Consider the following 16,997-nt stretch of genomic DNA (forward strand, 5'->3'; position numbering starts at 1 on the left):
GCCACCAGGACCTGGTTACTATATACTTTATTGCATTTATTTAAAGACTTTCGTTTAGGTTCTATATATTGGATTACAGATCGTGGTACTCTTCGTGGTACAATTTATTCTAGGCTATCCCGAAGGATCGGGACCAGGATCAGGATCAGGATCGGGGCAGGACAACAATCAAAGACTTGGCTACTTGGTTACACGCTTTATTGCAACGAGTGTGGTACAACTTTTTACTTACACTTGGTACTCGTGTCCCTACTCCTCCTCCTCCTCCTCCTCCTCCTCCATACACTTCTTCTTACATAAAAAAAGCAACTAAATAAAAAAAAATTAATAAAAAATAGATGCAGCGCCGGCTACTTTTCGTAGAGAAACTCCTCCTCCATGTCCTCGTCGTCCGTCTTCAGCTGCTCCAGGCCGATCATCTCCTCCTCCTCCTCCTCCTCCACCTCCTCTTCCTCCGTGTGGAACTCCTCGTCCGACTCCTTCATCGATTCGATGGTGATCTGAGTGTCGTCGGTGGCCTGGTTGGGAGATCGGGCCTCATCCTCCTCCGGCTCCAGGTGATGCTCCTCAGTGTCGATCTCCTCCTCGGTGTGCTCCTGCAGATCGTGCAGATCCTGCAGCTCCTTGTCGCCGTCCAGCTTCTCCTCGTCCTCCGTGTCCATGGCCTGATTCTTAACCGGAGTGGACTCGCCAACGGGCTTCAAGCTCTTGGGACTGCTCTCCTTCTCCTTCTCCTTCTCGTCGTCCTCGTCCTCGTCCTCGTCCTGGGACTGCAGCAGTTTCTGCACCTTCGACGGTTTCGGCGATTTCTGGCCCTTCGGATCCTTCGCCTTGGTCTTGCGAACAGGGGTCTTCGGCGATCCACCATCCTGGCCATCGTCCTCGGACTTGTGGGACTCGTCTCCCTCGGCAGTGGCGTCGGCGTCCTCCTCCAGCGCCTCCTCCGCCAGGCGGCTGATGGTCTGCTCCTCGAGGCTCCGGGTGACGTCCATGGCGATGAACTGGAGGCGCATCTGAACGCTCTTCTGGAACACGTCGTTGTTGTCCATCGTGACGAGATTCGAGCGCACCTCCTCGATGCAGCCCTCCAGCACCTTGTTGACCTCCGCGGCGTCACAGTCCCCGCCCAGGCTCTGGGTAACGATCAGCAGCGTGGTCAGGTTTTTGAGGAGCGCTATCATCCGGGGATTCTTCACCAGGCCCTTGTTCATGTCGTCCACCGTGTGGGCGGCCTTAGCGCGGCACTCCTCCCGCAGGAACGTGGGCGAGATCATGGCCTGGACATTGGGATTCCGGGTGAGACTGGTGGACAGCTCCTGGACCTTGGTCAGCTCGAACATCAGCTCCCCGTTGATGCGCTCGATGGAGACGATATTGAAGGCATACTGCCGCTGGAAGTTGTCGGCTATCTGGCGACGATGCCGGTCCCCGTTCTCGTCCTGGCTTATCATCTCGCCCATGGCCAGCTCCGCCGTGGCGTTCATCTTGTTCAGTCGCTGGATGCGCTCGGCCTTCACCTGGATGTGCTTCTCCAAATGCACCAGATGCTCCAGCAGCTGGCTGGAGTAGTTGTGATGGTGCCGGGCCAGTTGCTGTCGGATGGGACTCTCGCTGATGGAATCCTGCCCCAGCAGCGGATCGCTCTTGTTCAGTTTCATGCTCAGGGCGTTCCTGGCCGCCGCATTGCTGGTGGCCAGCTTTTGTGGGCTCGCATACCCATTGCCCGCCGCCGCCGCACCACCACCTCCTCCTCCACCCGGTCCACCCACTCCCTGGCCGGCGGATCCCTTCTCCTTCTTGACCAAATAGCTGTTGGATAGGTTGGACGGATAGCCCAGGTTGGTGGTCTGATAGATGCTCATCAGGTTGGGCCGGAAGTCCTTGGTGAAGCTGTGCAGCGGCAGCATCTCGTGGAAGTTCTCCGACACGATCTCGTAGTCCGGTATGGCGTGAGTGCCAAGTCCGGGCCGTTCGAAGGTCACCCGGTACATGGCGTTCAGCGAATCGTAGGCGGCCACCGTGCCCGCGAAGATGCCGTCCTGCGGAGTACGCAGCCGGGCCGTCACTTTGGTGCCCAGCGGTAGCGGCATCGGTATCTTGTCCGGCATATCCGACAGCAGTACCGAGTCCTTGAACTCGCCCGGCTTGCGGGACTGCAGCGTACGGATCAGCTGGCGCTTCCTGTCCAGCTCCCTACGCTCCTCATTGAAGAAGTTGGCGGAGCAGCGCCGGGGCCTGCCCATCCGCCGCCTGATGCTCACCCACTCGTGGCGGTTGAGCTTCCGGGTGCCCAGCCGGGGGGCCAGCTCGTTGACGTGGTTCATGAACTCGTCCCCGCAGTCGAAAAGCGGCTTGTCGATGTACGAGTAGAACCACTCGGCAATAGCCCACTTGTGGGCCTTCGGCAGCTTCAGCAGATTCCTAAGCCGCAGTCCAATCGACTGGCCCAGCCGCTTGTTGGCCAGCGCCTGGGCCTCCGCCTGGGTGGCGGCCTCCTCCGCGGCAGCCATAGCCGCGGCAGCAGCTGCTGTTCCCTTGCCGGGATTACCGCGACCCTTGATTCCACCCTGGCCGGATAGCTTGCCGGCGGAGAGGTATTTGCTGGCGGATCCGTGCTTGCCGGGTGTCTTCTTGCTCTTCAGCTGCTGGTGCTGCTGCTCCTTGATGATGGCATTGGTGTCGCCGTGGTCGTTGGAGCGCATGTACCGGGAGACGACGCCCTTGCGCTTCTTCAGCACCTTCGAGGGCGTCAGCGGCGTCTTGTGGACGGAGCCCCCGCCAGCGGAGAGGGGCGGCCTGCCGGGCATCCGTTTGGGCGCCAAACTCATCCGCAGCGGCTTGTCGTCGTTGATGATGTTCTCGTCGTAGAAGAGGCGATTCCTCTTCCGAATCCTGGCCGGCATGCCGCGGGCATTCAGCGTCAGGATGGGCGCCTTCTGGACCTTGGGCTTGGGCGGCGGCGCCGTGCCCACCCGCTGCAGTCCCAACGTGGCCAGACTGAAGGCCGGCGGCTCGACCTGCTCCTCCGGATCGCTGGTCTCATTGCTGTCCGGCTCCTCCTCCTCCTCGTCGCCCAGATCGTCCTCCTCGTCGATGCCCTCGTCCTCCATGTCGTTATCGTGGTCGTCGTCCTGGTCCATCGGCCGACCGCCGCTCCTTGCCGCCTCCGCCTCCAGTTCCTCCTCCTCGCTGAAAGTGGCGTAGGCGGCGGCGGCTGCAGCGGCAGCTGCTTCCTTCTGCCTCCTGGCGGCAGCGGCGGATGTGGAAGCGGTAACCGAGTTAGCCGGCTTCCTGCCCCGGCCGCTTTTCTGCACTTCTGCGACGGGCATTCTCTACTCACTGGGCGTGCTGGAAGTTCAAAATAAAATCATTTTAAAAACAAGATTTTTTAAAAAATTCAAAAGATGAAAAAAAAAGGAGATCCACTTTTGGCGCCACTTGGGGATTTTGAAAACTGCTTGAAAACTCTGCTTGAAAAGGATCAATGGTAAGGTCACACTGGCTGACTAGTGTGCCCTTTCTTCTTTATGAAGAGGCTAAAAACGAATCAAAAGCTGGTTAGGCCACACTATTCGACCAGTGTGCCCTTCCTTTTTGGACTTTTTTGCTCGAAAAATGAATCACAAGCAGGTAAGGCCACACTAGCCGGCCAGTGTGCCCTTGCTGGTCAACCGAAGCCCTGAAAAATAAGGAAAACCCCATCAATTGCTCATGTTTGGTTGACTTTATTTGTTGTATACTCCGTACATAATTGTTGTAGTTGCTTCGATTCGTTATCGTTTCATTTATTTGTTGTGTAATACTTTGATTGAAGGATCTCGTATATAAGTATGCATGTATCTCACATATATATTGGTTTTCGTAATTCGTAATTGAAATTAAGCACAAAATCTGCCTGTGAGGGTATAGTGTGTGTCTGTATAGTGTATTAGATACATTAATAAACGAACACATATTGCAAATTTCTCATTTCTCATAATTCAGTTAGGTATTTTTCTCTATATACATAATGCCAAATGCCTCTGCATTAACACATTGTATATATGTATTTTTGTATATAATATATAGGATAAGTAGTTATACTCTCTGGGCTTGACAGTTGACGGGTGCAGGCCCCCAGGAAATGAATTATTTCGAAAGTGTGTTTTATTCTTTTTTTTTTTGTGTATTTTATAAACAGATTTTCCTATACAATTTTCTCACAGAACAACAAAGACTTTATACACACTCTTAAGCAGAAATATTACATCGAAAGAAGAGTAAGAAGTAGGAATTACAATAATTAATAATAGTATTTAAGAAAATCAAAAAAAAAACACTCTCATATTCTAGCTTGGAGTTCTAGTTCTCATGTGTTTTTTTTTTCAATTTGCAATTCTCGTAACTCGGCTCGATACATTTTGTTTTTGTTGAAACTTTAGATATATATATATATAACAATACATTAGGCATAACAAATATCAATAATAATAGTAGCATACAATAGTAATAATAATAGTTTTCTCTCTTTTTTTGTAATAATAATAACAGCTTTTCAATCTTTGTTTTTTCTTTTTTTTGACTTTTTCTTCTATAGTTTTTTTTTTTAATTGTTTTTGTTTTTTTATCTCTCGGTTGTGATTAATTGTTTATTTTGTTAATATTTTTGGATGTAAGGGGTTTTGCGGTTTACTGTTTAGAGTTTAGAGTTTAGAACAAAAAAGGGGGTAAAACCTTGCACTAAACTCGAAAAATATTATTTTTAAAAATGGACGAAGAAGCGCAGAAGCGTAGGGGGGGGGGATAATATTAAAATCGTGTAATACATTAAAATACATACAGATTAGGGGGGGGGATAGATACATATACGGGTTAGGGTATATCCACGGATATATATATATATATAAATAAATAACAAAATGTGTGTTTTTCTTCTCTTTTGAAATTGTTTTAGATTTTGTTTCTTAATTCTTAGCTTTTTCTCTTTGTTTCATTCATTTATTTTTGAATAATTATTGTTTTGTCCTCCAGAGTAGTCCTCCATCCATCCTTCGATCCTCGGCAGCTTTTGAAGCCCGATCTGATTGCCTAATAACATGCTATTTGAGTGTCTACCCCCCCACTTTTTTCTTTTTTTAGACATTGAACCGCGTCTCGGAGCCATCGGCCAGCATCAAAGTGACTGTCCGATTGTTGATCCACACCAGCTTGGCCAGACGCATCGGATTCAGACGGGAGACATCCGGTATGGGGGCCGTGGAGTAGCCCTTGGTGCAGCGGGTCTGCGACTGGCCCAGACCGAACATCCCGGTGGAGGTCTGCCAGAAGGAGAGACGGTTCTCGGCGCACGAGTAGGAGACCAGGTACTTGCCGTCCGGCGAGAAGGCCAGCGAGGTGATCGGATGCGTGTGGGCCGGTATCATCTGGCACTTGTTCTGCCTCAGCTCGTAGATGGCCAGGTTGCCGCTGTTCGCCCCCACGGCGATCCTCCTGGTCTGGCCGCAGTGCGATATCTGGTTGAACTTGCAGATCGAGGGGCAGAGCTCGGCGAGGCCGCGACTCTTCAGCTCGTTGCTATCCACGCAGTGGAGGGCGATGTCCATCACCTCCACCAGCAGCCCGGCGATCTCCGACTGCATCTTGTCGATCAGCATCTCCACGCACTGCAGGATCTCGCCCTTGGCCTTGTGCAGCACCGACTGGGTAAGCGGTGTGTTGATCGACTGGGCGTTCTGCTGCATCGTATTGTAGCGGGCCACCTCCCTGGCCATCGTCGTGATGAAGGCCGCCGGCCGGGCGGTGGCTATCAGCCGGAGGGCATGCCGGGCCGTCCGACAGGCATCCGCCTGCGGTGTCAGCGGCAGCTTGTAGTTCAGGTTGGGCACCGCCTTGCCCTCGCACGAGATCTCCAGCAGGCCGAGCAGCACCTTGGACACGTCCAGGTACGGCTCCCAGACGGTGAAGCCACGTCCCAGCAGATCGATGGCCGCCCGACGCAGCGGCGTGTACTGGGGCAGCTTGGGCGACGGCGGCGCATAGAGGAGGTGGGCCAGGGCCATGGAGGTTAGCCGGGCCAGGTTGTTGGCGATGCCGAAGCCCTCCACCACACTGGACTTGCGCCGCTCCCCGGCTCCGCCCGCCAGACTGGCGCCTGTGGCCAGACTGATGCTGCCCCGGTGGTTGGGCGACTCCTGCGAGATGTCCTGCCCGAACTCGGCGCCAATCACTCCCAGGAGTATCACGGCAGTGGTCTGCTTCCGCTTCAGCTCCGACAGGCTGGACGGCTTCCGGATGATCTCCTCCTCCTCCTCCTCGTAGTCCTCGTCCTGGTGCGCGTCCCCGGACACATTCCCACCGCCGCCTCCGCCTACGCCCGAGTTGCCGCCACCGCCGCTTCCGCCTACGCCCCCGGAATTGCCTCCACCTCCTCCATTGCCAGAGCCCGAACCGCCGGATCCGCCGCCAGATGGCTGGCTGATCAGCGCCAGCTGCTGCTGGGCGCCCACAATCGGCTCCGTGTGGGTGTACAGGGGCAGGTACTGGGCCCAGCTCTCGACCAGCTGCTTGCGGCCCTTCTTGCCCATCCGGGTCAGTTCGCCGAGTAGGATCTGCTGGGCGGCCTCCCGGATCTCGATGCAGTGGTGCTGCCAGCGCTTGACCATCATCTCCACCTGGGGCCGCTTGAACTTCTTCGGCTCGAGGGCCTCGATCTTGTCCGGCAGCAGGAAGCAGTGGTGGGTGGCCAGCAGGCTCCAGGCGTGCTTGATCTGGGAGACGTGGTGGGCCATCAGCTCCTCCCGCTCCTCCTCATTGCTCAGCGTCGAGTCGGTGCGCTGGGCCAGCTTCTGCAACTTCTTGTGCTTCTCGCTGTCCGGCAGGAAGGAGGCGGCGCTCATCGAGAGCAATGTATTGGACATGGCCACCAGGGCCAGGATGTGATTGGTCGTCAGTGTGGTGCTCAGTTCCCAGTGCAGCCGCGACGTAAACACAGCGGTCAGATGCTCCAGTCGCTGCAGCTCCTCGGGCAGCGGCCGCTTCTTGGAGCTGGAGGGCAGCTGGATGCCCGGCGGTATGGCGTAGTTGTTCTGCCACGTCGGCAGCAGCAGGGACATGTACCCGGCCTTGGACAGGACACCGTACGAGATGGGCACAATGGGACGGAGCAGTCCCAGCCGCGTCTCGCACATCTTGTCCAGGTGCGGATCCAGACCCCACGAATGGAGCAGCGACAGGAGCAGCTGGGCCACCTCCATCACGTGCGTGACCTCCATCTTGGAGGCGATCTTGCTCTTGAGGTCCTGTTGCTCCTCGTGCGTCTCGACGGCCTTCTGGAGGCTCTCCACCTTGGCCTGGACCTTCTTCTCCACGATCTCGGTCTTCTCCTTGAACTTCTGGACGAGACCGTGCTTGTCCTTGTCCTTGAGGATCTTCTCCACGTCCACCGCCTTGTTCTTGACCTTGCTAAAGAAGTCGCCGATCTTCTTGCTGGCGTCCAAGTGCATCGACTTGCCGTCCTTGGGATTGTTCAGGTGCACCCCCAGCGCCTCGAGGGTGGCGGGCGTCATCTGGGCGTACTCCTCGCTGTGCAGCTCGAAGATCAATCCCTCGATGTCGAAGAACAGGATGTGGCTCTCGGCGTCCTTGGGGTTGGTGCGCAGTCCCTGGATCACCAGCGGATTGCTCCGATGCTTCATCAGGAAGTCGAAGTTGCCCTGGTTGTGGCCCTGGAGCTGCTGGAGCTGGTTGATGCCGCGCTGGGTGGCATGCCGGATGGCGTTCATGTTCCGGGACTTGAGGCCGCGGAAGAAGTGCACCGCCGGATTGGCCATGCCCATTTCGCTGGCCGAGGCACCATTGGATCCACCTCCGCCGCCTCCACCGGCAGAGCCGCCGTCCTCGGCCTGCTCGTCGCAGGCGGAGAGCACCTCCTCGGCCAGCATGCCGTGCAGGACCCGGTCCAGGTGGCCCGTCTCCATCTGCCACACATAGACACTGCCATCCGAACAGCCCACGATGAGGAAGTCGTCCAATGGACGCCACTTGATGGTCACCACCGGGAACAGGTGACGGCTGGCCAGGGTGACGCACTTGCGCTCCTGGAGGGAGACCAGTGTTACAGAGTGGTCCGATGCCACCGAGCAGATGCACTTGAGGATGCGGGGGCTGCAGCTCTCGGGCGGCACCAGCAGCTGGGTAATCTCGCCGGCATGGACGCAGAAGCGGTGCAGCAGGCTGCCGCTGTAGAGGTCCCACAGGCAGACGGCAAAGTCGATGCCGCCGGACAGGAGGTGGGACTTCTCGTACCGCGAGTGCACCATCGAGGGGCACAGCAGGCAGTTGACCCGCCCACGATGTCCGTACAGGATCTGGTGCGAGGGCCAGTCACTGAAGTTCTGCTTAATCCCCACCAGCAGCTGCATCATCACCGTCTGGGTGGCCGGTACGATCACAATGCTCCCATCCTCCCGTCCAATCACCAGCCGGCTCTGCTGCGGCAGGTAGATGCTCGACGTGAGCTTCACGGGTGACTCTGTGATCCGGGACAGCTGGTCCAGTATACCGACTGGTGGCGGATCCATAATCGACCAGGCCTCCACCAGCGAGGTGCAGACATGGGGCTTGAGGACGCGCGGAGGCATCTGCTTGGCCTGCAGGATGCTGATGTTGTCCAGCGGCACCTCCGGCACATTCCACACCGAGATATAGCCCTCGGAGTCGCCACGCAACAGATTGTGCTGGCCGGCGGCGCCCTGGAGGAGCTTCATGGCCGGGGGACAGGAGAGGACCTTGTCGCCGGCGTGCTGCAGGATGTAGTACAGATAGGGGGCGTCGCGGACGACGCTCTTCGAGTGGAACTCCTTGTTGTCCGGAATGCAGTTGGCGGGCAGCTTGTAGAGATAACCCTTGCCCTCATCGGTCCATAGCATCACCCGGTCGGAGGTGATGAAGTCACCGCCCTGCCACCGCTCCCGGGCAGGAGCGATCACGGAGCAGAGGACGGTGAAGTCGCCGGCATCGTAGATCTGCCAGTATTTGGTGCAGACGAGGAGGACGGTCCTCTGGTTCTGGGCACAGCAGTTCATCGTGATGGCGTTCAAACACCGGATCTCCTTCGACTCGTTCTCGTAGATGGGCTCCGCGTGCTTGTTCTCGTTGCCCGTCAGCGTCCAGACCTTGACGGTGCCGGTGGTGGTGATGGCCAGCACCACATCGTCCTTGCGCCGCATCGGACGCAGGACATGAATGGCCGATATCCAGTCCGGTTTCACCTTGGAGCTGAGCACGTAGATGACCTCCAGGCTGAACGGATCCATGACCATGATCTCGGCATAGTAGCCGATGCAGAAGAGGCGCACATCCTCGCTGTTGGCGGTGTGGTAGCTCTGGATCTGGGTGTGGACCTGGGGCAGCTTCACCGCCTCCATGCACTTGCCGTCTGTCAGGTCCCAGGTGCACATCTCTCCGTTCTCCGATGAGCTGACCAGGAAGCTGTTCTCCGGCAGCAGCGATGCCCTCACCAGGCACAGTACTGGCGCCGAGTGTCCCACCAGGAGGCACCTCGGAGACATCTTCAGGGTGGTCGGTTCCACCTGCCAGAGGCAGATCTGGCCATCGTAGCAGCCGGTGACCAGGGTGCACTGGTCGTCCGAGAGGAACACGCTCGATATGCAGTGGGTGGGCGCCGTGGGTCCCCACAGCACCACCGGCACCACCAGGTTGTTACTCACCATGGTGGTCGCGGGCCAACGGTGGACTGGTCACTGGACTGGGGGGGGATGTTCAGCAGCTCCTGCAGCTGCTCGTGCCGGCTCTCAGGACTCTGCAAGAAGGGGGGGTTGGGGGTTCAGTGGTTATTCAGTGAGAAGTCTGCCCACCGTGGCTACAAGTGCTTGTCCCGTGTGCGTGCTTGGTACAATGGGAGCTGGGAGCTGGGAGCTGCTAATGAGTGACTCACACCGGGTGAGCGGGCCATAGAGCTTCTCTGGCTCTTCCTACCAATGACAGCTCTGAAGCTACTCTCCTAAAGGATCTGGGAAGGTATATCAAGTGTCCTAGTATCTAGAAGTGTCTGACTCCCAGGCCTAGAGCTTCTCTGACTCCTCCAGTCCTCCTCCAGCTCTTCAGTTAAGGATCTATTCCCTGAAAACCCTCCTCCTTCTAGTCACAACTAATCCCTCCCCCAACTAATCCCCATTGGAACCCAATTTCAATCCCCTGCTCAGCCTGATTGATTCTCTAATCGCCGGAAAACAGCCCAACCAGGCCATTCGAATCTCCTCCCAAGATAAGAACTCTGTTATCTAATAAACTGAAGCAGAATAGTTACCATTTTGCCACGAAAAGGGAGCGATCTATGGACCAGTTTAAGGACACAACCTCTCTACCTTAGAAGCCCTCCAGGTACTCCTCCAAAAACCCAACTATTCTGAGGAAATGACCAACCTCTCCACGCTGTTTTTCACTCTCAGTTTGTTTGGATACCCCGCCAAATCGAAGGCGACCGTAAATCTTTGGCCGATAAGGCGCCTCTAACAGGTGACACTTGTCGCTCCGACTGGCTCTTATCTTTGGCCTGGAGAGAGTTGCCTCCCTGGCAGTTATCACTGTACTGCCTCCCACTAGAACTCTACTTGGTATACCTGCCTTCTCCCCTTTTTATTTTTTCCGAGACAGCCACTTTGGAATGTCCAAAGATAAACATGGGAAGGCAATGGGTTATACAATAAACATACAATAAACAGCGGATCGGATCGGACCTTGGAGATGCGACCAGGCCAGGCTAGGCTGGTTAGAGAGGAGGGGGAATATATAGCCAATATATATATATGCGGGGGAGAGAGTCGACTCTTCCAGTTGTCGCCAATTGAAAGACGATCAATTAATGGGACAGACAGACAGAGAGACAATTGGCTGGGCGACCACTTGGCATCGCAATTCGAGCAGACATACTGTTTATATTAATAATATTATATACTATATACTATATACTATATCCTATGTACCAGCTAAGCACGCATACTGGGACAAACAGTATTATAATTGTAGATAACTTAGAAAATAGCTAACATGTTTGCTGCCGTATTGGGCCGACTGGCTGGTCTGGATGACTGGTCTGGTCTGGTCTGGTCTGGCGCGTGATTCCTCCTTTTGATGTCCAAATTTGTTGGATTCTCCGCCGCTTATGGATTTTTTATTGTCTTTGATTGTTGTTGGCTGTTAGATTGGCTGTATTATTGATCCTGGTCCGTGGTGGTTGTAGATGGCATGCTGATTGCTTCCAGATTGCTGCTTCTCCAGTAGGGAGGGAGTGGGAGGTGCCGAAACAGCAGCAGCAGCAGCAGTTGTGCAGTTGTGGGTAGCGGACTTCAATGTCGTTGCTGTCGAATCCAAAATCGAAATCCGTATCCGATTCTAATTTATGGCTCTATGGCTCTCTACACACACACACAGGCACCACCCCCCTGAACGAACGAACGAACGCTTTTCCAACAATTACAACACACACACACACACACAGAGAGAGTGTCTCAGGTGCTTTTGGTTAGTTTCTATTACTATTGTTTTTGTTGCTACTAGTATTGGTGCTGGTGGTGGTGTAGCTGGTGGTGGTGCTGGTGCTGGTTCTGCTTCTGGCCACTTTTTCGTATTATGCATATTTCCATTTTGCCCAGAACTTTGGCGAAATCCTCCTCCGTGTGTCCATTCACAGCGCACTCCACATACTCGTTACGATAAAAAATTAAAACCACTTCTACCACACACACCCGATGGTTATTATATATTTTTTTGTATATATTATTTTTATTTTTATTTTTATTTTTTTTTTATTTTGTACACGACGAGAGGCACACAGGAAAATGTTTTATCGACCGTGGGGCTAAAAAAAAAAAAATTTTCGATAGGTTTCGACCGTGGCCAGGATTGCCACTGCTGCCGTGGCCGTATATCGGAGCGGCCATTTGCCGTGCGAACAGCGACAACCCTGTCCTATAAATTTAATATTTTTCCCCAAATTGCTACTTATTTCATAAATATTGATCTAGTAGGCCGGAAATACGTTACTTAATGATATCCGATTAATCCTTATGCTAGATGGGCGGGCTTTTGAACGATAAACCGATCGGCAGCATCAACTCCACATGCTCTACTCCACAATGTTGTTACTTTTTCGCCCCAACGGACACTAACGTCCACCGAAATGCGTTAGGCCAAAGGAAGTAATTATGGAGCTTAATATGGATTCTAAACGGGATGCACTTAATTGCATTGCTGTTAATGGCCTGCCACATGGGTTTCTTCGCTCTTGAGACAAACTGCAAGCTATGACGACCCTTGGGCAGGAAAGTGGATCGTTCCGTTGTTTGCAATAGTCAGAAAGACATAAACTGTACTTTGGGGGCGCGCCCAGTGGATCTCCGCAAATAATAATTATTTAGATGGGGTTCACTTACCGTTTTGAACTGTTTATGGAATTTTGGAGGCCTGATTCTCAGTTTATTTTGAATTTGTACCCACAACTTACACTGAACACACACTTTTGAATGGCCAGCAAAGAAACACAAGAACAGAGTTGCCACCCTGCGGCGTACAAAAGGCGCGCGTGCCGCGTAATACCCCCACCAACAATCGGATGGTTATTTCTGGTTACATTTACTGAATTACCATATCCAGTGCATGAAATCTTATTTATTGTCTTATTTTCAATTTATTTTATATGATTTTTAGAGTATTGAGAATTTTTAACGGTTTCGTAGATCGTTTTATTTGTCCTCCAACAGTTGGACTACCCTAACGATAGGTCATCGATAGCCAGGCGATAGTTCTTAGGCAACAGCTGATGATACTCTAGAAGAGAGCATAACGCCCCTAGACTTATTCTCTTTAAAAACAATAAAATAATTAGTTTTATATCAAAATTACATTGTTTTTGGGTAAAAACGTAATGCTTTGGTTTTGTTTATGATAATAAACAGTTTTTAAATTAATTAAGCATAATTTCTGGGTGAAAAACAAGCTCAACTCGAAGAAAAAGGGCATCCATGTACCTTTATGGTCGGCTTGTTGTACTTCTTGTTTTGATTTTGCGACGACGTAGCCGCATTCGACTTCCACATATCCCACATCCACGCTGGCTATAGTCCACTGACCATGCCCATCCGGTAATTGAATTAGCGCCACCGATTGCCACACCGACTGACCAACGATGCAGCGCCACCACCTTTCCGGCTTCTACGCCTGCATCGCCTTACTCCTGTCCCTTCTACTGCTGACTATTGGAGATGTTGCTGGCCAGAAGCAGTACTCTAAGGCACGAAAGCTGGAGCTAAGGTAACCTTTTCCCCCTGCTCACCAGACTGCCATCTGAAAATTTCCATTTTTCAGAGAGGATGTTCGCCGGATGTTCCAGCACGCGTACGATGGCTATTTGAGACACGCCTCCAACTACGATGAACTGCGTCCGCTGACCTGCGACGGCCACGATACCTGGGGCAGCTACTCCCTGACGCTGGTCGACGCCCTGGACACCCTCGCCGTCATGGGCAACTTCACGGAGTTCCGGAGAGTCAGCCGGCTGCTGGAGCAGAAGATGAACTTCGATAGAGACATCAATGTGTCGGTCTTCGAGACCAATATCCGCATTGTCGGGGGTCTGCTCTCTGCGCACCTGCTCTCCAAGAGGGCCGGTGTGGAACTGGAGGCCGGATGGCCGTGCCAGGGCCCGTTGCTTCGCCTGGCGGAGGACGTGGCCCGTCGCTTACTGCCCGCCTTCGACACGAACACCGGCATGCCCTACGGCACCGTCAATCTGCGCTATGGTGTGCCCAAGGGCGAGACCTCGGTCACCTGCACGGCTGGCGTTGGCACCTTCCTGATTGAATTCGGAACTCTGAGCCGGCTGACGGGGAACAGTATCTACGAGGAGGTGGCCCTGCAGGCGGTTCACGCGCTCTGGGCCCACCGCTCGTCCATCGGACTCTTTGGCAACCACATCGATGTGCAGAGCGGCCGCTGGACAGCCCTGGACTCGGGCATTGGAGCGGGAGTGGACTCCCTATTCGAGTACCTGGTGAAGGCGGCCATGCTGCTCAATCGGCCAGAGCTGTTAGAGCTCTTTCATGAGGCGCGGGCCGCTATCGACAAGTACATGCGCAAGGAGGACTGGTATGTGTGGGTGGGCATGAACAAGGGCCACGTCACCCTACCCGTCTTTCAGTCGCTGGAGGCATTTTGGCCCGGCATTCTTAGTATAATCGGTGACACAGAGCCGGCTGTGCGGACGATAACCCGATACATCGGCGTGTGGAAGAAGTACGGCTTCCTACCGGAGTTCTACAACATAGCTGCTGGAGAGGCGTCGCCAAATCGGGAGGTTTATCCCCTGCGCCCCGAGCTGATCGAGTCGGCGATGTACTTGTACAGGTCCACCAGGAACGAGTACCTGCTGGAGCTGGGCGAGCACATGCTGGAGACTCTGGAGTTCAGTGCCAAGACCAAGTGCGGCTATGCCACGGTAGGAATCTATTGGATTCTCATTTATTTCCATTCTAACGCCCTCTTTCTTCTAACAGATTCGCAACGTTGTGACGCACGAGAAGGAGAACCGGATGGAGTCTTTCTTCCTGGCGGAGACGAGCAAATACCTGTATCTACTCTTCGACGAGGACAACTTCCTGCACAACGACGGCACCGGCGGGGAGCTGCTCTCCACCGAGGACGATGTGTGCGTGGTGCAGGCGGGTGCCTACATCTTCAACACTGAAGCCCATCCCATGGACATGTCGGCCCTGCACTGCTGCCACGCCCACAAGGAGGACATCTATGCCTCCCTGGACCTGCAACGTTTCAGTCAACAGGCGATCTTTGAGCGGAGTCGCAAGCGGCAGATGGCGGTGCAGGATCAGTGGGTGCCGCAGTGCCAGCCGGATAACTACCACGGGTTCTTCCAGGCCCAGCCGGAGGCGGAGCAGGAGCACAGCCGGGCCAGCATCAAGGATCGAGAGCAGCACACCACCACAATGGCGGTGGACATCGAAGTGTTCGATGAATTCCAGCAGCCGGCGGGGGATGTGCTGGTGAGCAACTTTGAAAGGATTCGGGAGGAGCGGGAGCTCAACCAGAGCGTCCAGCGGAGCGAGGTGCCCCGGAACCAGCTGACGGTCAGTGATCTGGACGAGTTCTTTGCCCAGCGGAGGGAGAACTTCGCCTCCGTCGGCGATACGCTGAAGTATGTCCTCGCATTTATGAACAACTTCACCATGGACGTGGCCTTCATCCGGGGATTGCAGCTGTACGACGGCAACATTACCAACGTCCTGGGCACCAGTGCCCAGAAGGAGTACGAGTCCCGGATGCGATCCCTGTGGCAACTGTACGAGCTGGAGCAGCAGTACGCGGCCAATATCCGGCTGATCAAGGGTCTGGGCCTGCTCAGCTTCCAGGCTGATGGCGAGCGGGTGCGCAACTTCTTGTCGGATGTCCTGGACACCCTGGACCGGCACGACACGAATACCTCATCGCCCATCCGCGAGACAATTGCAATCGCCCGCATGGGCTACGTTGTGGCGATGGCGAATAGCACGGCCATGCAGGAGTTCGCCCATCGGATCTTCACGAGCGGCAGCACGGAGGCGACAACACGCTTCCAGCCACTGCTGAGGCCCGAGGACCTGGGCCAGCCGGAGCACCTGAAGTCCCTGACCGTGGCCGAGGAGCGGGAGCTCTTCCGCTACACCCGGCGTATAGTGGACTTCCGGAAACGGATGTCCGAGACGGTGGACCGGCTGCAGACCATCATGCAGGACATAGCGCCGGTTAAGAGCAAGGAGGTTGATCCTCCAGATGCCGGCAATCAGGTTCAGGTAACCAATGCCCCGGCAGTGGAAAGCCAACCGAAAGTGGAGGAGCAGCATCAGCCCGGTACAGCCCCTAAGCCCTCGGCAGATGCTACATCCCTGGCGGAGAAAGCGGAGCCGGACGAGGCCGGTGGATCGGTGTGGTCGCAGTTCGTCCAGACCATTCTCCGGAAGGCCACCGTGCAGCGGGTGAAGTTCGACGAGTCGGTGCTGTTGGAGAAGACGCGCAAGGCGCTGGAGAAGTACAGCCGCAAGGACCTGCCCCACCACCTGTTCGCCTGCCATCGACCGGAATACATTGAAGCCTTCGCCTACCGGGACTTTTATCCGGAGGCGCTCTAACCCAAAACTAACCGAAACTAACTCTATGACTAAACACGACTGATCTGTAGATATGTATGTAGTTAGTTAAGGGGTATTCGCACTGGGCACAGATACCTCACGGAGTACTCTCGATCCCTCGATCATTCCCAATCGGATTTAATCCCTCAGATCCCCCAGGGGTTTCCTTGTAAATTCTTTATCCTCCGGAGTGTCAATGATCATTATAGTTTTAGAAAAAAGAAAAAGAGTAGGAATCTTTTGTTTTTTTTTTTTTGTATTTTAAAATAACAAGCATTTAGTGAATGTTTCCGGTGACTACCTCCACAGGACCTCTATATATTCCCCCTCCTCCTCCAATGGTCATCTCTGCATCCAATTTAGAATTAAATCGAAATGACTTTACAAATTGTAGTTTAAGCGCCAAAAGGCGGTAGAATTTTTTATAAATGACTGTACATTAAAGTTTGGTGAATAATTAATAATTTAATGGATATGTTATCCTTTCGAAGGACTCCCAGGATGAATACCCCTTGAGCTGGGAGGGAAAGTGAGCCAGAGCCACTCCACATGTTCCGGCAATTAATTTATTAATATACACTTAAATACATAGACTAATTGTACCAGGACATGTATTACAGATGTCCTGGGAGAAGGAGTGTGGGTGTGCGTGTGGAGGACTGCCATCGACTGTTCGTTGCCAGGATCGTAATTAAATTGATTTATTTGTGTATTTATGCATTCAATTAGATTCGATTAGCCGGGAAAGTTTGCAAAACAGACACAACAGAGAACAGTGAAAAAAGCACAACATTACGGCTGGCAAGTGCCGGATGTGGTTCC

The 16,997-nt window shown here is 53.8% G+C and overlaps 3 protein-coding genes across 3 annotated transcripts; 1 reads left to right on the plus strand and 2 right to left on the minus strand.

The window, feature by feature from the left end:
* Positions 1-11: 11 nt before the first annotated feature.
* On the minus strand, positions 12-12,569 carry LOC6502211. Its single transcript, XM_001965987.4, has 2 exons — positions 12,432-12,569; positions 12-3,348 (listed from the first exon to the last, which is right to left on the minus strand). The coding sequence occupies exon 2, from the start codon at positions 3,327-3,329 to the stop codon at positions 351-353; it is 2,979 nt and encodes a 992-aa protein (XP_001966023.1). The 5' UTR covers positions 3,330-3,348; positions 12,432-12,569; the 3' UTR covers positions 12-350.
* On the minus strand, positions 3,706-11,902 carry LOC6502210 (WD repeat-containing protein 7). Its single transcript, XM_001965988.4, has 2 exons — positions 11,047-11,902; positions 3,706-9,799 (listed from the first exon to the last, which is right to left on the minus strand). The coding sequence occupies exon 2, from the start codon at positions 9,708-9,710 to the stop codon at positions 5,115-5,117; it is 4,596 nt and encodes a 1,531-aa protein (XP_001966024.1). The 5' UTR covers positions 9,711-9,799; positions 11,047-11,902; the 3' UTR covers positions 3,706-5,114.
* Positions 12,570-12,789: 220 nt separating the features above from the next.
* On the plus strand, positions 12,790-16,887 carry LOC6502228 (ER degradation-enhancing alpha-mannosidase-like protein 2). The gene is made up of 3 exons (XM_001965989.4): positions 12,790-13,308; positions 13,363-14,491; positions 14,550-16,887. The coding sequence occupies exons 1-3, from the start codon at positions 13,184-13,186 to the stop codon at positions 16,173-16,175; spliced, it is 2,880 nt and encodes a 959-aa protein (XP_001966025.1). The 5' UTR covers positions 12,790-13,183; the 3' UTR covers positions 16,176-16,887.
* The last annotated feature ends 110 nt before the right edge of the window (positions 16,888-16,997 follow it).

The sequence above is a fragment of the Drosophila ananassae genome, chromosome XL, assembly GCF_017639315.1.
Source record: "Drosophila ananassae strain 14024-0371.13 chromosome XL, ASM1763931v2, whole genome shotgun sequence".
In the NCBI taxonomy this organism is placed as follows: Eukaryota; Metazoa; Arthropoda; class Insecta; order Diptera; family Drosophilidae; genus Drosophila; species Drosophila ananassae.

Excerpts from the sequence above, each read along its gene's own strand:
- LOC6502211 (XM_001965987.4), bottom strand. The coding sequence starts at position 3,329 with ATGCCCGTCGCAGAAGTGCAGAAAAGCGGCCGGGGCAGGAAGCCGGCT.
- LOC6502228 (XM_001965989.4), top strand. The coding sequence starts at position 13,184 with ATGCAGCGCCACCACCTTTCCGGCTTCTACGCCTGCATCGCCTTACTC. Across the intron at positions 13,309-13,362 it reads GCACGAAAGCTGGAGCTAAG|AGAGGATGTTCGCCGGATGT; the intron begins GTAACCTTTTCC and ends TCCATTTTTCAG. Across the intron at positions 14,492-14,549 it reads CCAAGTGCGGCTATGCCACG|ATTCGCAACGTTGTGACGCA; the intron begins GTAGGAATCTAT and ends TTCTTCTAACAG.
- LOC6502210 (XM_001965988.4), bottom strand. The coding sequence starts at position 9,710 with ATGGTGAGTAACAACCTGGTGGTGCCGGTGGTGCTGTGGGGACCCACG.